This window comes from Protopterus annectens, chromosome 14.part0 (genome assembly GCF_019279795.1).
Source record: "Protopterus annectens isolate FY-2018-M chromosome 14.part0, PAN1.0, whole genome shotgun sequence".
Classification (NCBI taxonomy): Eukaryota; Metazoa; Chordata; order Ceratodontiformes; family Protopteridae; genus Protopterus; species Protopterus annectens.
In genome coordinates, this window is record NC_056748.1 from 918,381,979 (window position 1) to 918,400,022 (window position 18,044).

The 18,044-nt window shown below is 41.3% G+C and overlaps 1 protein-coding gene across 1 annotated transcript in view; it reads right to left on the minus strand.

Annotated features, from left to right (window-relative positions):
• The window catches only part of ABCC2 (ATP binding cassette subfamily C member 2), an 833,283-nt gene that overhangs the window by 327,680 nt on the left and 487,559 nt on the right, over positions 1–18,044 (minus strand). The window contains exon 21 of the mRNA XM_044055642.1: positions 17,228–17,351. Coding sequence (XP_043911577.1) covers positions 17,228–17,351 — 124 coding nt within the window. The remainder of the gene's footprint in view (positions 1–17,227; positions 17,352–18,044) is intronic.

Sequence of the window (18,044 nt, forward strand, 5' to 3'; positions counted from 1 at the left end):
AGTCGGACTTTCCCAGTAAACAAGTCCTGAAACCTGAAATGGGTTTGTAAAGTACTGAGCTTAAATGTATAACCACAGTGTACTCTACTGGAAAAGAACAGATATGTACATACACTATTGTAACTGTTTATATGTACATATTTTAGCAGGGGGAAACTGGAACACAAGAGGTTAACTTCAGAAAAATAACTGAATTTAAATTACTTTATGGCCACGCAATACAAAGATGTTATCTTTCAGTTTCAGTGCAGGAACAGACACAATGTTTGTGCTGAGAAGTGTTCTGTATTGTCTTGGAAGTATTTTATTGTTTTATGGCTTCCAGGATCTGCAAAGATCTCAGGAAAGCCCTTGTGTGTTTATTGTCACAGGTAGATGCTAAATACTGCTAGCTTTCAGGAGTGGGGGTTTTACCTGGGATAGAATCAAATGACAGGAACTGATGTCATTATGTAAGCTATCCCAGCAGTAATATTTGAGATATCAATTTAAGAACTCAGAGAGAGACTAAGTATTCTGTATTCTGTCTTTGACCTGACAATAACAACTAGAGAAGATTCATTCACCACATCTGCCTTGCTGCTCTAATTAAGTAAGTGTACTAGGGTACAGTATAATTCTTTCAGATACTGTCAGAAATATAGCAAAACTTAGCTTAGATATTTTTTATTTATTTATTTGAGACTGTCCTGCAATGTTGTTTTAAATATTTCCTGAGATTTTGAACTGTGATGTTACTTTAAATATATACTGAGTATTTTCTTGTTCTTTTAATATTTATTATTAAATATATTTAAACATTTAATTGTGGCTGATCTGTCTAGACATATTTAAGCTCTGATAGTACTTGCATATTTATATGGTGACACTGTGTAGGCCACTTCTAATAGCCTTGCTCTTGGTCAAACTATCATTTGTATTGTTAGTAACATTACACAGTAAGACTGGACACCTTTTCTTATGGGGCCTTAAAGTAGCTGATAAAGAGTTGGCTGGTGGCAGTGATAACTACCTTATAGTCTGGGCAAAAGGGGGCATGGCTAGTAAACCTGTGCCAGCCTTTCCCAGGTGTGTGCATGTATAAATCAAATCTCCAAGAGTGTGTGTGTTAGCTACTTGGGCTGGGACACGAAGCACTGGTTGGATAGAGAGGGTGCTGGAGGTCTTGTCTTGGCCACTCAGCTGAGATCTCAACCCTATAGCTGTGCCAGTGGGGAGTCTTACTGGGGAAAGAGGGAGAAACCAGCCCCAGACTGACTGTGGTCTCTCTGTGCTCTTAAGGGAAATTGTACTTGATGCAGAGAGCTGCATATGGAAATACTGTGTGTGTACCTGTCATCCTCCCAATGTACATCCCACACTGGTGCTAGTGATAAGGATTGAGGCTCCTTGTTTACTGATCCAGTGGTGGGGCGTCACACCACCCAAGTTACCACCAGGGCAAATGGGACTTTGTTCTTAGGTCTTATTTGTATTACAGTGAAGTCATTCTCCCATACCTTGCAGCCTAACAGTGTCAGTATTGGGGCATTAGTCCAAGTGCTTGGTATAGGAATAAAACCTAAAGTCTTCTGAGCTTCCTGGTAACAAAGGTGTGTGTGCTATCTTAGCCATTGAGAAGCATTATGCACTTTATTCTGCTCTGATACTTTATTCTCTCTGTCAGCCTCTAAACCTTCTCTGATTATATTTTTATGAGGTATTACAGGGTAAAGGTCCACCAGCATGCTCCCTTTATCTACCAAAGGGCTTAACTTTACCCTAGGTTCTCATCCTTATCCTTACAGTTCGCTTTTCTGCTTCAAGGGCAGTGTTTCTCGTCCACTAGAACCTCACATATGACGCCTTTTGCTACATAGGTCAAGTTTAATTCTCACCCCCTCCCACTCTGTCTTTCCTAATCAGCCTATACCATGGCACCACAATGTCCTACCGCCTCATGCCATAGGCTTCTTTTTCGTGTGATAACAAAATGTCTATCCTCTTCTGCATCATTCCTTGCTGACAAGCCACCATGCTCTAAGTTGACCTTGTTTGTTCCTCTGATCTACTACATGTCGATTTTTACCATGTGCATAGTACCTTAGTGCTGTCCACGTTTTTAAGTTTCTGTGATACCTACACCACCATTCTGTGTTAATCTAATGGTAAAATTGTGATGACACACCTTTCAAATGCAGCTTTGAGTTTAAGGGACTGGCTAGACCCTGGTGCCAAGATGATTCCTCTCTTTTATACAGCATTCATCTCTCTGCCAGTTCACCAACAACCTTCTTACCTGTTCCATTCTATAGTCAGTTACTTTACTCCTTAGTCTTCTTTTTCCTCACTGTGCTGACTGCTGGCACAGGTAGGATATTTGAGAATGCTGACTTTATCCCTCTAGCCTGGATTCTCTCTCTGCTTTTTTCCTGGTCCTGCATGCAACTAACTCAGTTGTCTCTTTTAACATGTTGTTATTAGATGCACCACAGCAAGCATCCATCCCTCCCTCTTGCAGAGACTTCCTTTTTTTTTGTCCAGTGTGTCTTTTCATTTGTGCCTGTCAATCGTCACCCTCACAGTTGATATTGAGTCCATTTGTTCCCTCAGTGCAGGGAGCTCTACTTGTTGTAACCCATCTTGTGGGTTCATCATCCAGGCAACTATAGATGAATTTATGCCCTGGCCTGCCCCTCATCATCCATGATCCCCCCCCAAAAAGATAGTACCTTTGTCCCAAAGGCCAGATATTCTGACTTTCACTCTCACCATGCTGAAGTTGTCTGTGTTTCACAAGTGGGGCCCAATTGTCTCTAGGCTGTAAAATACACAGTAACTTGCTTGTAGCAATTTCATTCTTGAAGCATGCTATGATGGCATTTCTGTTAGCTTTATTTCAAAGGATACAGTAACTAATCTGACAGCACAAAGCCCAGAGAGAGCACAGAAGACCATACCCCCCCCCAAAACATGAATCAGCTAGCACTGGACACTCCATCCTCTGTCCCCTCCTCCAGACAGCTACTCCAGCAACTAGGCTCCTAAGCAAACCTAAGATGTGTGGGTCATAGTCAGGGCTTTATCCAACTATGCCATGGAGCTGATGCCTTTGCTGACCTCTCTTGTCTTACTATGTCTAAGCCATAAAGTTAGTTTCACTGTAATCTTATATCTCTTGTCTCCCTTGCCAAAACGCTCAATCCACTTGGTATCTGAGCTGTGAATTCTCAAAATCCTTTTTCCCTATCCCATTGACTTCCTTCTATTGCTTCACGTCTTGTCTCCATATGACAAACACTCCCACCCAAAATATTTTACCCCCATCCATGCCACCACTGTCCTCAGTATCCATGATGGTTGCCTCCCTTCCTGCTGTGTAGATGATCCCATTCCTGTTGTTATACTCTTCTTACAAACCCTGATCCTGATCACCGCTGCCTGTTTTTTTCCCTCTTACTTACTCATTTCATCCCCCATGCTGCATGTTCTTTACCTCCTCTTGCTGAAACCTTTGTGTCCCCTTTCCTTGCTGTGTCAGCAACGCTTGTTTCCCATTTACCTACCTGATATTCTTATTGACTAAACCCCCCACCACCAGCAACAATATGCTCCTCCTATTCTGTGTCTACCTCCCCGTCGTCCTCTTCTCCCGTTGACCACCTGTTCTGTCTGACTTGCCCTCCCTCCTCCCATCTGACTCAGTGCCCATGGATCGACATGGATGTGAATACTTGCAGGTACTGTAAATTTCAATAATAAATGAATAGAGGAACTAGCATGGGACATTAATGTTTTGAATGACTTAATTACTCGTTATTTGAAATTTGAACAACATAAATTTGATTATGCTAGGATCTTTAAAAGTATTTATGAGGAATTACAAAAAATAAAAAACAGAAAACCAAAAAAAACTTGAAAGAGACAGGCTAGCCTATCTCAGTCATACAGCATATCCTGAACCCCAGTTTCTCAAGCATGAGGACGTAGATTTGGGACATACCAAAACACCACTGTTGATGTTCCTCCACTTACATCTAAGGAAGGTAATTAATTTATGAACAATCAACATAGTGATGCAGCTAACAGTGAGAATCCCCCTTTGGACCCCCTTTTCCCTGCCATTCAAAGAGAATACAGGTGAGGCAGCATAACAACTACTGGAATCAGCATTTCCATACAAAGCCACCTAAGAAGGGTCAGACACGGTGGCAGAACCAGAAATTCAAAAACAACAATCGGAGGTAATTTCTGACAACCTCGCCAATGATTCGCCATGCATATTAATCACCAACAATAAAGGGAATTTCACAATATACAATTACACTACTCATATAGGTTTGGGATGTGTGGATTTGTTTGAATGAAGACTAACTTGTTCCCACTGAACATGCTAATGTGGCAAAACTTTTAATGGACTTCAAACAATACATAAGAAAGCTGAACCTGAATATTTTGTTTGACACCCCTACTATTGTTACCAACACCCTTAGGACATGCATCACTTACAACCCTCCAGTTCATCCTACAGTCCAGTGTTTTGAGAAAATTTGCAAACTGGACTTTCGGTCATTATTGAAAAGGAACAAACAGAACTCAAATACCAATGACAATGAAAAAGCTGTTAAAAGAATTAAGTGACCAAAATTTGATGTTTATGAAACCAGACAAAGGTGGGGATTTGGTGATAATGGAGGCATATGACTACAAACAAAAAATGCTTGATATGCTTTCGGGAACTATAGTAAAGTATCACTAAACGAACTAAATACAGCAAACAAAAGGGGTGAGGGACACACTTAATGATATATTCATAGACAAAAATTGATCTGAATAAATATAATTACTTGAATTCTATGGCACCTATCATAACTTCAATCTCTGGCATCCCAAAAACCCACAAAAAGATTGAAAAGCCACCAATGAGACCAATTGTGGATGCCAGAGGTTCTATAACACACCCATGTGCCAAATTCCTTGACGAAAAATGAAAACATCTGGTTACCTAAGAAAAACACATTTGTAAAGACTCTTGGGACTTTTTGGGGAAAATAAATCAACTTGGGTTTAATGAAAATTACTTATTCATTACTGTTGACGTCAAGGACTTATATACTGTCATCCCCCCTGAGCAAGGTTTTGAATGTTTTTTAGAATATTTAACACTGAAGGGTGTAAGTCAGGATAATGTAAATACCTACGCAACTTTAATTGAAATTGTGTTGAAAAATAATGATATATTTTATGAACATGAGTACTATTACCAAGTTAAAGGTGTAGCAATGGCCTCCGGATGTGGCGGGCTCTTTGCGAACATAGTAATGACAACATGGGAAAACAAATTTGTATTTAATTCCGAATTTATGAAATATTGTATGTTGTATACGCGTTTTTGGATGACATATTTATTGTATGGAATGATGACCTAGAAATATTTAAAACGTTTTTCAACTACATTAACACAACAATAAACTTTTTAAAGTTTACCTTTGAGGCCACTACATCTAGGACTGCATACATAGACATACGTCTATCCAAAGACAACAAGAGAGCTAAATTCTCCACCCAGATTTATCGAAAACCCACTTTTTCAAACACTTATTTGCATTTTTTAAGCTTACATCCCCCCACCAAAAATGTGCTGTAGTCAAGGATCATTTCGTAAGGGCAGCATGGAATGGTGTCAGGGTTTGATCATTTTTTAGATGAACGTGAGAGAGTAGAGTATGTTTCTGGCTAGAGGTTACCCCCTTGGCATGGTAAATCAACTAATGTACGAAGTAAAAGAGAAAGGGACTTTTTCAATCCAATTTTAGGTCATAGTAAAACACCAAGACCTGAAATTTATGTATCAGTAAGTGATTTAAAGTCTGACAATATTACCCCTTCTAGTGAACTTAACATCCCTTCACCTGTACATCACCTAGTACAAAACATAACCTTTACTAGATCCTTTATCACAACTTATAATGCTGACAGTGCGACTATTAAGAGCATTATCCAGAAGAACTGAGCTATTCTAAGGGAAGACGGACATATTATTGAGAAAGTGGGGGATACACCTCACATAATATACAGAAGGGGTTGTAATTTTAAAAACATTGTGGAACATTGTAACAGAACATCCACACATAAGAGTAACAAAATTCATGATATGTCTAAATGTGGATGCTGTTCCATCTGCCTCTACATTTTGATGGGTGAACAATTTGTTATAAAGAATTTTACATTTTATATAAAAGGAGCATTTAACTGTCTGACAGGAGGGGTAGTATACGCTGCACTCTGTCAACATTGCCCTGCTTTCTACATAGGCAAAACTGAGAACAAGTTCAAAGAAAGAATTGCTGAACATCTATACGACATTAAGAAAAGGAAAACAAACAATGCCCTAGCCAAACATTTAATGGAATAGCCAGACCACATTTTTACATTTGCAATTATGGAAAAGGTAGCCCCTAGTGAACGTGGTGGTCCATGACTTAAGTTGGAAGAATGTGAGTTATATTGGCAGCTCATACTTAATGTAAGTTCTTGGCCAGGGATTAATAACCAGATTTCTATTAGCTGGAATTAAATTCTCCTCACCACTACTAAAGACACCAAGGGTAGACAAATGAACAAAGAAAAAAGACCTTAGGTGTCGTCCACAGCTTCAGGCTTCAGACTGTTAAAACACAATTTATTAATCACTTAAAAAGTGAAGATGACAGGATGTAAACTTCACTAGAATATGATGAACTGAAAATAGTTAAATATCCAAGCAGTTGTCATCCACAGCTTCAAACTTCAGGCTGTTAAAACTCAATTTATTGAAAGCTTAAAAAGTGAAGCTGACAAAATGCAAACTTCACTGAAGTACTGAAATGATTAGCCTCATAATTAACATCCACAACTTCAGGCTTTACGTTGTTAAAGCACAGTTAATAGATGCTTGATAAGCAAGGCTGACAAAAACATATACTTCACTGGAGTGTAGAAAGCTGATGAAATTGTCCAAACGATACAGCTTCAAACTTCAAGCTGTTAAAACTCAGTTTTAAAAAAAATCGTACGATCTGAAGAAGGCATCTGCCAAAAGCGCTTATTGTTTGGACAATTTCATCAGCTTTTTACACTCCAGTGAAGTATATGTTTTTGTCAGCTTTACTTACAAAGCATTTATTAACTGTGCTTTAACAACTTGAAGCCTGAAGTTGTGGATGTTAATTACTAGGCTAATCATTTCAGTACTTCAGTGAAGTTTGCATTTTGTCAGCTTCACTTTTTAAGCTTTCAATAAATTGAGTTTTAACAGCCTGAAGTTTGAAGCTGTGGATGACAACTGCTTGGATATTTAACTATTTTCAGTTCATCATATTCTAGTGAAGTTTACATCCTGTCAGCTTCACTTTTTAAGTGATTAATAAATTGTGTCTTAACAGTCTGAAGCCTGAAGCTGTGGACGACACCTAAGGTCTTTTTTCTTTGTTCAGATTTCTATTAGCTGTCTTTTAAAACTAGGAGCTTTAGAAAGATGATATCGCTACCTTTTTATCAGGCAGATTTTCTCAGTATAGCATTTACTATTTAATGATTGCTGTTACGTTTTACAGGTTGATGTATTCAGATATTCAGCCTTTGATTTTTGTTTACTTCAATGTTGAACATATTAAATATGTTGCCTTAATGCATGATTTGTTCAGAGGATTAGGCTGTCACATGATTTAAAAAGTTTTTGGCTGTCACGTGATTTTTAAAAAGTTATCACATGACCTTTTAGAATTGTATTTAAACAGTGTGCGTGTTGGGTTCACTTCATCTGAATAAGTTTTGTCATAAAATAAAACAAAAGCACTAATATTACATTTTAAGTTGTTGAGGTAAGTAGTGCAATAGTGTAGTAGTTAAAGAATACGCTTTGCATGTAGTCATTCACAGTTCGAGCTTCACCAAAGCCATTTCCATTTGTCAGAATCTCTGTGGCCTTTCGTGCATTTTTTTATTAGTGCCCATTCCTGCCTACTTTACCTCTTCCCTCCAGCTGGTGTTGCATCTTGTATGATCACCTCTAGCTGTCAGTCCATTTCAACAGCTCATTACCACTGTATAGTCAGTTTACTTTACTATCTTTGTTTTCTTACTGTTTTGTATAAATGTTAAGATTTTATTTTGATATTGTCCTCACTAATGCTAACTTTAGCCCCAGTTCTCACTGCATACCTCTGCCTTTGACAGTTCCTTCACAGGTGACTGCTATGACAACTTAAAGGCTTGGAGGTAGGAATGAGACCTGGGATCTACACTGTAGGGTAGGATGGAAAGTGGGACTATATTATGTAAGCGAACGCACTAAATTGCAAACGCTATATAATCAACCCACTAACACCAAAAAAGCAGAATTTCGAACAAACAGAACAGTGATTTTTTTTTTCCCCCAGGGGAAAAAAAAAATCACTTGATCCATTAAAAAAAAAAAACACAAAATAAAGTGTGGGGCTGTGCCCCTCACACTCCCCCTATTTAAATATACCAACTCCCGAGATCACACCACAGTGGAGGAAATGGCAAAGTCCCAAAAACGGACAAGTGATTTTTTTCCCTAGGAAAAAAATCGCTGTTCCATGCTTTCGAGATTTTGCCATTTCGGGCAAATAGGTTCGATTAAGCAGCATTCACAATTTAGTGCATTAGCTGACTTAATAGGGACCCTGGAAAGTTTGAGATGACTGGTATAGTATCAGGTATAAAGGGTACTCATTGGTGAAATATTGCAGAGGTTAGTCCTCACTCTATCACTCTTCAGTGTGTTTGTTTCAGACACATCTGAGGGGAAATAAAACAGGAGCAATCTCTTTAGTAATAAAACAAATGATGTTGCAGCAGTGGAAGACTGGGGGCAATTTCTAAGGAAGGTCATGGAAAGGCTTACTAGATGGCTAGAAACATAAGTGCTGCGGTTCACTGCAGACAAATGCAGAATACTGCTGTTGGGACACAGTAACCTGATGTGAAATATCATCTGGGGGAAAGAAACTTGTAGAACCTGAGAAGGAGAAGTATCCAAGGGATTTATAACAAAAGGACTGAACCAGTGATGAGATAACTATGGCAGCAACATACAGAATGCTGGATGCATCCTCAAGAGAATTGCGTCCAGAAACAAAGATAATACTTCTCCTCTTACAGGCCTTGGTCAGGCCACATCTTTATGCTGCTTGTTGTAATACAGTGTTCTATGCTTTATGAATTACATACTGTCAGGGGGTGGATTCATTTCTATAGGTGACTGTGCTGGGGTTTTACACCTGCACATTGGACCAAACAGCACACACTGTCTTTGTCCTTTGAGCAAGAGCTTTGATGAATCACAAGGGTCTTTGCTATTCTTTGGTGTTCTAAGCCCTATACAGCCATACAAAGGGTTCATGAATACTATGAACTATCCACTAAGATCTTTTCCTTATATTGGCATTTTTAAAATTTCTCTTTTAATCAATAAGAATAATTAAAGCACTGTTACTAGCATCAGTAAGTCACTTAATTAGCTTATTATTACTAACTGTTATTTAGCTTGATTCCATTGTGCAGTGGGATGACGCCCTTCCTGTAACACAGGTGATGATCTGAGGCCCAGGAAGTAGAGTGAGACAGGGAAGGGGGCTTGAAGGGTGTTGCCTGCTCACCTTTCCCAGGGAGGAGGAGGAGCCTGTAGAGCACACTTGAGGGCAAACAAAAAAGTGCTTCAAAGAGACGGGCAGGTCTAGATGGAGAGAATGCCCCTTGCACAAGTGAGGGTTTGACATCTACAGTCAGCCTATCACATGTCCCTTGGCTGGGGCTGCAGCAAGTACGTGCTGGAAAATATGGCCAAAAACCAGAAAGATGTTTGAACCACCCTTGATGGCTGCTTACATGATGTCCCCTCCCAACTGATGATCTCCTGGGGATGTGGAACAATTAAGCCAATTGGCTGCAGCCTGCAGGTGGGGGCTGATGATCAACAGACAGCAGGGACAAAACTGGTAAAAAAAAAGTGGGGGGGCTAGCATCATTACAAAGGGCTCATGCGCACACACTTCTTTTTTTATTTTTCTCTGTTTTCTGTCTCCCTCCCTCCTTTCCCATCTTTCCCATCATTTGACTCCAGCCTTCCTCACCTACACATCCAAGGAGATGTATTGTAAAATCTGTGTTGGTACAACAAAAGGTACAATATCACCTCTTTGTTCCAGAGTTTGCTGCCACTGAATCAGCATGACATTCTCTCACTTTTTTCCCCTGCATCTGGCCTTGTGAAAGTAATTCTTCCCAAACAGTATTGTGGATGCATGAAATGTGATACCAGAATAAGTAGTTGAGAGATCACCGAGTCATTTAAATGGGTGTATGTCCAGTGCAGAGAGCATGAGGATAATAGGAGTACTAAGGTGGTTTCCCATATTTCCCAGATAACAAAACTGCTTTAGCTTCTTAACTGGTCAAAGCTGCAGCTCACTTAATCTTGTAAAGAAAGTATTTTGCAGCCCACCCCCACACACACTTAAATATATTAACTCTGCAGTTGTAGAACCATGGAGAAAAAAAGGAAAAACACACACACCGAATCATTCCCATCTTGCATACTACACCAGCAGTGATTTTCTTTTTAAAACATCAGTCACCAAACTGAACACTGGTGAGCAGAAACTTCATCTGTTTAACATGTATCAACGAGTAAGCTGAGCAAAGGAAAGGCAGAATCAAGAAAATATGTTACTCTATTGTGTATTAAACCTAAAGCAGTGTGCTTAATTATTATAATATGTTTTGTCATAAGACACACTAAAGCTGAAGTAAGCTGTTAGATTTGTAGATAACCCTATATCCAACATCTCCTGGAGTTCATCTCTTAGGATCTGTTTAACGCGATCAGGCACACCATAAGGGGTTTGATAGCTAGGCCCATGAGCCCCTGTGACTACATGGTCTTTCATCAGGTCAGGTCGCTTACATTAAAAATAAACTATTGTATTTAAATACAGCTTTGTGGAACTTCCTCTTTCAGGGTTATTAGGGTTTTGAATAGTGCCTCGCCTTTTGTTGTTTTTAGTTACATTAGAAATGTTCCCAAACTCCTGTAGTACTGCCCAGATCACCAGAAGCCTGACAGCAGATAACTACACACTTCCTCCTTGTCCACCCCCACCCCAGTGCATGCGCACACACTTCTTTTTTTTATTTTTCTGTTTACTGTCTCCTTCCCTCCTTTCCCTTCTTCCCTCATTTGAGTCGTGCCTTACTCACCTTCACATCCAATATCAGTCATACATATTGTAAATACCTGCTTTTTTGTTTTTATATATAATTTTCTTCATGTAAATGATATTCTATAGGATGCAATGACAGTGTGCAGGTATTCTTCTTACCCTAGCAGGGAGGTGTCGGTGGTCACTGTGGCTGGGGGGGAAGGTGGAAGAAAAGAGTGACCCTGAACAAGATCTGGAGAATGAATCCACCACAGAACAGAGTCCCTGTACACCCGAGAGACTTGAACAGGATGAGACAAAGGGAGATCTAACATGGTCTTTGAAGAACCCACATGTGAAAATGTGCCATGGGCAAGATATTGATGATGGCCACCATGGACCCCAGCACCCTTAATACCATTTCCGATGTCGGTGACTCAGCTTGAAGAATGCAAAGGACATGTAGCTTTAGAGACTGAATCCTCTCCAAGGTAAGAAAGACTTTGGTTTGAATCATGTCTAATCAAACCTCATTGAAATCTAGCACTTGAATCGGGGCCAGTGACAACTTGTTGAGAATGATGGTAATTTATTTATTTTATTTATTTTACATTTGTTGACTGAGCTAGTCTAACTGGATATATGTCCATTTTCAGTAGAGGCCCAGGGAGATAAGCTCCAAGACATGAATAAAATACAAATACAAATAAATTACAAACTACAAAAAGCAAACAAATTTGTAAGAAAAAAAATAGCAAAAATAATAAAAATATAATAAAAATAACCAAGCAATGGTAATATGCTTCTATCTATCATGCCCTTCCCTGCAGGAGAACGATTGGATGTGCTCGATCAACCTTCAGGATGCGTACTACCATATCAAAATAGACTATGCCCAACCGCTGGGCTAAGAGAAGAAAGGAATCCCTTGTTTGACTGAGCTGATGCCTGGAAGGGACAGCAAGGAGCCAATCATTTAGGTAGGGGAAGACCTGTATGCCCTGGAGTCTCAGGTGAGCCGCTACCACTGCCATCACTTTGGTGAACACCCTGGGAGCTGTGGTGAGACCAAAGGGGAGCACGCTCTAACTGATAAAGATTGGCTCCCAGCCAGAAGTGGAGGAACCTCCGAGAGCGCCTGTCTATTTTGATATGATAGTACGCATCCTGATGGTTGATCGAGCACATCCAATCGTTCTCCTGCAGGGAAGGGCAGGATAGATAGAAGGGCGACCATCTGGAATTTCATCTTGGCCATTGACAGGTTCAAGGTGGAGAGATCTAGAATGGGTCTTAAGTCCCCCGTCTTCTTTGATATCAAAAAGAATCTGGAATAAATGCCAAACCCAGACTGGTCTGGGGGGATGGGTTGGATGACTCACTTTTCTAGCAGCTTTGCGATTTCCAGTGCTGCATCCTCACTTTGCATGGGTGGAATGTCCAAGAGGTGTCTGGGTGGAGGAGGTAATGTGAGAAAGGGGATTGAATAGCCTCTGGATATAATTTGCAACACCCAACAATCTTCTGTGATGGACTCCCACACTGTTAGGTGTAGGGATAGATGACCCCCCCTGACTGCCTCCAGAGACAAGCAGCTGGGCAACCCTTCAGGGTTGCTGCACAGGTCTCTCCAAGAAAGGCTCTCGAGACCCTTGATTTCTCAGACCACCTCTGCCTTTAGGGTGGTGTCTATCAAATCCCCCCTCTGTCCATGGGGGAAGGTGAGTCCTGAGTGTCTTGGGAACAGCTCTGAGATTTTTGGAACCACATCTTCTTGGCCCTTCACTGATTCCTCAAGAAGGTTCGTTGAGGGGCTGAAAAGCGGATGTCGATGGCAGACAGAGTCTTCCTGTCCTTCTCACTCTGAACTAAGGTGTCATGTACCGACTTCCCAAAAAGGGAGGAACTGTCATACTTGGCATTTGTAAAAGATGCCTTAAAGGGTCCTGAAAAGGCACAAAGCTGGAGCCAGGCATGGCACCTTATGGCAATGCCTGTTCCGGCAGCTCTAGCGGTGCCCTCGGTTGCATGGGAGAGGAGATGTATAGAGGTGTCAAGGATAGATATCAGGGTGGACATTCGGGAGGAGAACACTTTTTCTTGTCCTCCACTGACATGGACCCAGGGGTAGACTCAGTGACCTCCTTGACCAGGTCTTGCTGCAGCCTAATCACATGTGCCATATAATTCAGCACATGTACAGGAAAGGCCGCTGAAGTGTACACCCACTTCCCAAAATGGTCCATCATCCTGGAGTCTCTCTCAGAAGAGTGGAACCTGGAGCTCTCCTGGGTGAGCTCCTTCTTAGTGGTGGCTGCCACCACCATGGCATCAGCTGGGGAATCCCTTAGTCCAATGGGTCCTGTCTAAATGGGGGACTCAAAACCTTCTCTGGGAATTTGGGAATGGGCTCCACCATGTCTGGTTCCTTCCACGCCCAAGATGTAATAGGATCCATCAAAGGATCTGCATGAGGGGACACCCAAAAAGTAGAGAGTCCTGTGCCAAATGCCTCCAGAAACACCAATTCATTAGGGTTAGGTTTTTGGGCAGACCACCCCCACAATGGTGTAGGATTTCCATGACGTCTCTAAAAGAGACATCCTCAGGGGGGTGACCGGGGGGGAAATCTTTCCCTTCCTCCAAATCAGTGTCTTCCATGAGGGACTCCAGTGGGGAGTCCAAGTGCCTCCTTTTGCACTTACGTTTGCGAGAGTCCTCCTCAGTGGGGGGGTCTCTGGGGAGGACTCGCCAACATCTCACTGCTCCCAAGGAAGAGTGCTCTGGGGCAAAGAGGCAGCAGGCTGTCCCTGAGATGGTAGACTAGCCGGTTCTGCCCCAAAAACAGAGGGAGCCAGGACGGACTCTGAAGATGAGATTGTCAAAGATCTCGATGGGATTGAGAGGACCTTCTCCACCATGTCAAAAGCTGAAGGGGAATGGACCTCCTGGGAAGGAACAATGGCCAGAGCCATAACCCTCTGAGCCAATGAGGGAGCCGGTGCCGAACCTCCAGGCACCTAGATACCAAGGGGAAGGCTCTGCTCTGAAAGGCTTGGAGCAGACGGCATTCCCTCAGATCTGGAGCTGAGCCAGTCAGATCTGACCTGCTCAGGGCCATGGCCGGCATAGAGGTACAAGGTACTATAGGAGCCAACCCCTCGACACCGAGTGTCCTCGGTTCTAAGGTCTCCAAAACCGGAGGTCAGATCAGAGAAGGAGTAATAGGGATGAACACAGATTGCATGCCCCCCATTCTGGAGGAAGAGGGGGCAGGCAGGACTCCCAACTGTATCTAAGTGCGGATAAACTTTTGCATCATCTTATCCATCTCCGCTTCAGAAAGGCTGTGGGTGGAATGAGAAGAGGAGGCCACTGACACCAGCCTTGAGGGGTGGTGAGGGGAAGCCTGTGCCAGAAACTGGGTCTGAATCTCCTCCAGCTCTGGAGAGAACCGAGGGGAATGGAGCCTGGGAGAATCCGTCTTCAGGGTCAACCTATTTTTTGCCAGAGGGCCTAGCGAAGCCGAGTGATCCAGGGATCACTTCCTGGCCCTGTCATTGGACTTGGCTGTTTTCTCTCCATCCCCAAACCTCCTAGCAGGAGGTTGAGTCCCAGAGGCAGGGCTGGAGATGGAAGTAGAAGCCGGGGCAGAAGAGGCCTGTGCCCCAGTGGTAGGAGGGGGAAGAAGGTCCTTCAAAATTAACTTATTTCTCCTGTCCATAAGTGCCCAGGGATTAAACCCAGCACAGATGGAACAGGAGGCCCCCAAATGGGCTGCCCCAAGACTTTCAATGCACAGAGTGTGGCCATCAGATGGAAAGAGCTTGTGGCCACACTCTGTACAAAGCCTGGTTTGGGGGTTTCGGACATAATCCCAACCACACAGCCCCAACACACTGACTCACACAGAGACCACTCACATGAGTTAGGAAAGATTTTTTTGTTTGTTTTAACCGATGCAGAGAGCATGAGGGGAGGCAGAAAAACAGAAAAGGGGGAAAGTATATTAGAAAAATAGAGCTAAAAGGAGTAATAAGGTCACGTACCCAATAACTTTAGCAGACAGCACGGATCGCAATTTGGACACTAGTGCAGCAAATGAGATCTGAATGGAGGAAGGAGACAGGGGCATTGTGGGTAGGGGAGGAGCTTTGATCTCGGATCAGATGGTGGGTATGAGGCCAAGTCAGATCTGTGCCGGATCCGGGAACCAACAGGTTGAAGATCAAATGAAGACAACTTCAGATCAAGTTATTCCACTTTCCCCCCCAAAAAATCCTCCCTGGTTTACTCTAGCCATTTTCTAGATTTAAGTTTCTGTTTGCTGGGTTGCACCTCCCCAACCCCAATCTGGAATGTGACTGATACTGTGATGCACATTTGAGTCAAATTGTTTTGTTATTCTCTTCCATTTTCAGCCAAGTTAATTATTTGTCAATTCTCTTCTGACTCCTAACATTCAGTGCACACACCTCATGCTTCACTTCACTGCGACTATTTTGCATTGATCTGTGACTGCGGCAAGCATTTTTCTGCCTTACATTATGGCACATGTCTTGATGACAGTAAGTTATATCACATCACAGTATCTGTTATTTTTATCTATTTATTTTGCTTAATAGTCTTTGTTTTATACTAACTGTGGTATTCATTAGCAACCAATCATAAAAGCCATATTAGCAAGAGAACCAGAATAAAACATAGTACCTCTCCCTTAGTCTTCAGATTAAGCTATATTGTTAATCTGACCAGTGTGGAGTTGAAAACCCTGTTCAGAAATTGGCAGCTATGGGATAGTGAGCAGCTAACATGGTGAACCACACAACAGTCATTAGGCTGTAGCTACTAATAATACTGGACTAGCCATTAGCGCAATGCCTGATGGGAAATGTAGTCTGTTCCACTACTGAAACTAGTAAACTAATAGGATGGAAATATAACAGTAGGAAAATCCCTTGCACTTTGTTGTAGTGTCTCTCAGGCAAATCACTGGGCCACATAATGTATAATGACCATGTCATAACTTAGTATGGGTCTCTGGGAGCGGGGCCCTTTTGGGCCAAATCGGCCCAAATGGCCTAAGACTAGCCCTGGTGGGATATGAGGTGAAGGATAAATTCAGTACGTGTGGACAATTTTAATGAAAACAATATAGCAGCATCATTTAAGGAGGCGGATGAAAACTTGGATAGTAGCCGAAAACCCAAGCGAACACAAGATGAACATGCAGACTCCACACAAATGACCCGACATTCAGGACTGAACTCCAGACCCCGGAGATGTGAAGCAAATTCCTTATCCACTGAGCCATAATGCTACCCACACAATATTCATTGCATCCTTAATGAAAAAATTCAAACCAAAAAACAAAATATTGTCTTATTCTGCAGTGAAAACATCTGATTAAATAAGAGACACATTAATTAATATGTATGTACCTAATAAATAATTTCCAGATAATGTATTCCATTCTGAAGGCAACTTATTTTCTTCTAAGTATTGTACATAAATTTTTATTGCACTTTTAAGTCTGTCTGTCTGTCTTATGGAAGCCCAACTAGATGAAGCAGGTTAACTGTGCTTCTGTTAATTTGATGTATCACAGTAACAAAGATATGCATTAAATTAATATAATTACTTAATGTGTGCTTTGAGAATCATACACGATCTTGAGAAGATTTCTTTAGCATAAAAGAATTATAATACATCATAATTTTATATTCTTGTGTAGACCTTTGTTTATCTTGTTCAGTGCATGTTGACTTTGCTATAAGATTAATTTGCAATAAAGCATACCCATTTTAATGAAAAGTACTTTGAATTCTGTTAATTCCAGTGGGACATATGCACGCACGACTAGCAGAAATGTCTGAATGTCATAAGTTCCTCTGTATAAGCTTGGTTTTGCTATGAAAGCTTTCTGTTACAAAAGCTTATGCTACAAAGTATGCTACACTACTATTACAAATGTCTCAGAGCATCAGCCTTTCAGGATTCCATTTTTAATTTAATTTCTAATGTATATATGCACTCCTCACCTTCCCAGTTTCAACATTCTCTTTTTCAATTAGCCGTTGACCCTTCTGTAACTCCTTTGGATTTTCTTTTGGAGAAATATTGCCATTCTGCAAAGAATGCTTCAGAGACTTCCTGCTGCTCTGACTGAAAGAGAACAAATAGCATTAGGAAAGAATCTACCTTTTCCTATGGAGCAAGCTGATGTTATTAACAAATGTTGTAGTTTTTTTATGTCTACGTACTATATATAGCAGCATTTGGACAGCGTTATGCATGATGACTGCGTAGCTAGAATTCCTCTTGCACAGCATTTATTTAAACTACATGCACAGCTCTCTAGCTGCTTACTTGGTTAAGCAATAAAGATGGTTCAGAAGTATGCTTAAACCTATCACAGTACTGAAAAGTAAATGGGTGACTTGCAAGGTTGAGCCAGAGGTACTCACTAAGCATTACCATAAATGCTCCATGCCTGCCAAATGGGTAACTTCTGACAAGAACAATATTCAAAATATGTCACAGTACTGCCACATCCATGTGGCCTGATGTGTGGCAGCTGTATATATCCAAGTCTATGTTTAATTGGCAATTACTGTTACTTTTTCAGACTTTTTCAATCGTCCCATACAAAGGATATCATGTGTTAAACAAATAGGCTTTGAAATGGATAAAACCTTAGATTCATGACTTCATATTCATATATACTCCAGCCTGCACCAGACAGATCTGAAGAGGTGGCAAATAGTAGTAGACATGTTTATATGTGAATGTTGCATGGACAGCAATGCATGTTTTATATGTATTATTAGTGTTGACCTTTTTTTGAGGAAGGAAAAC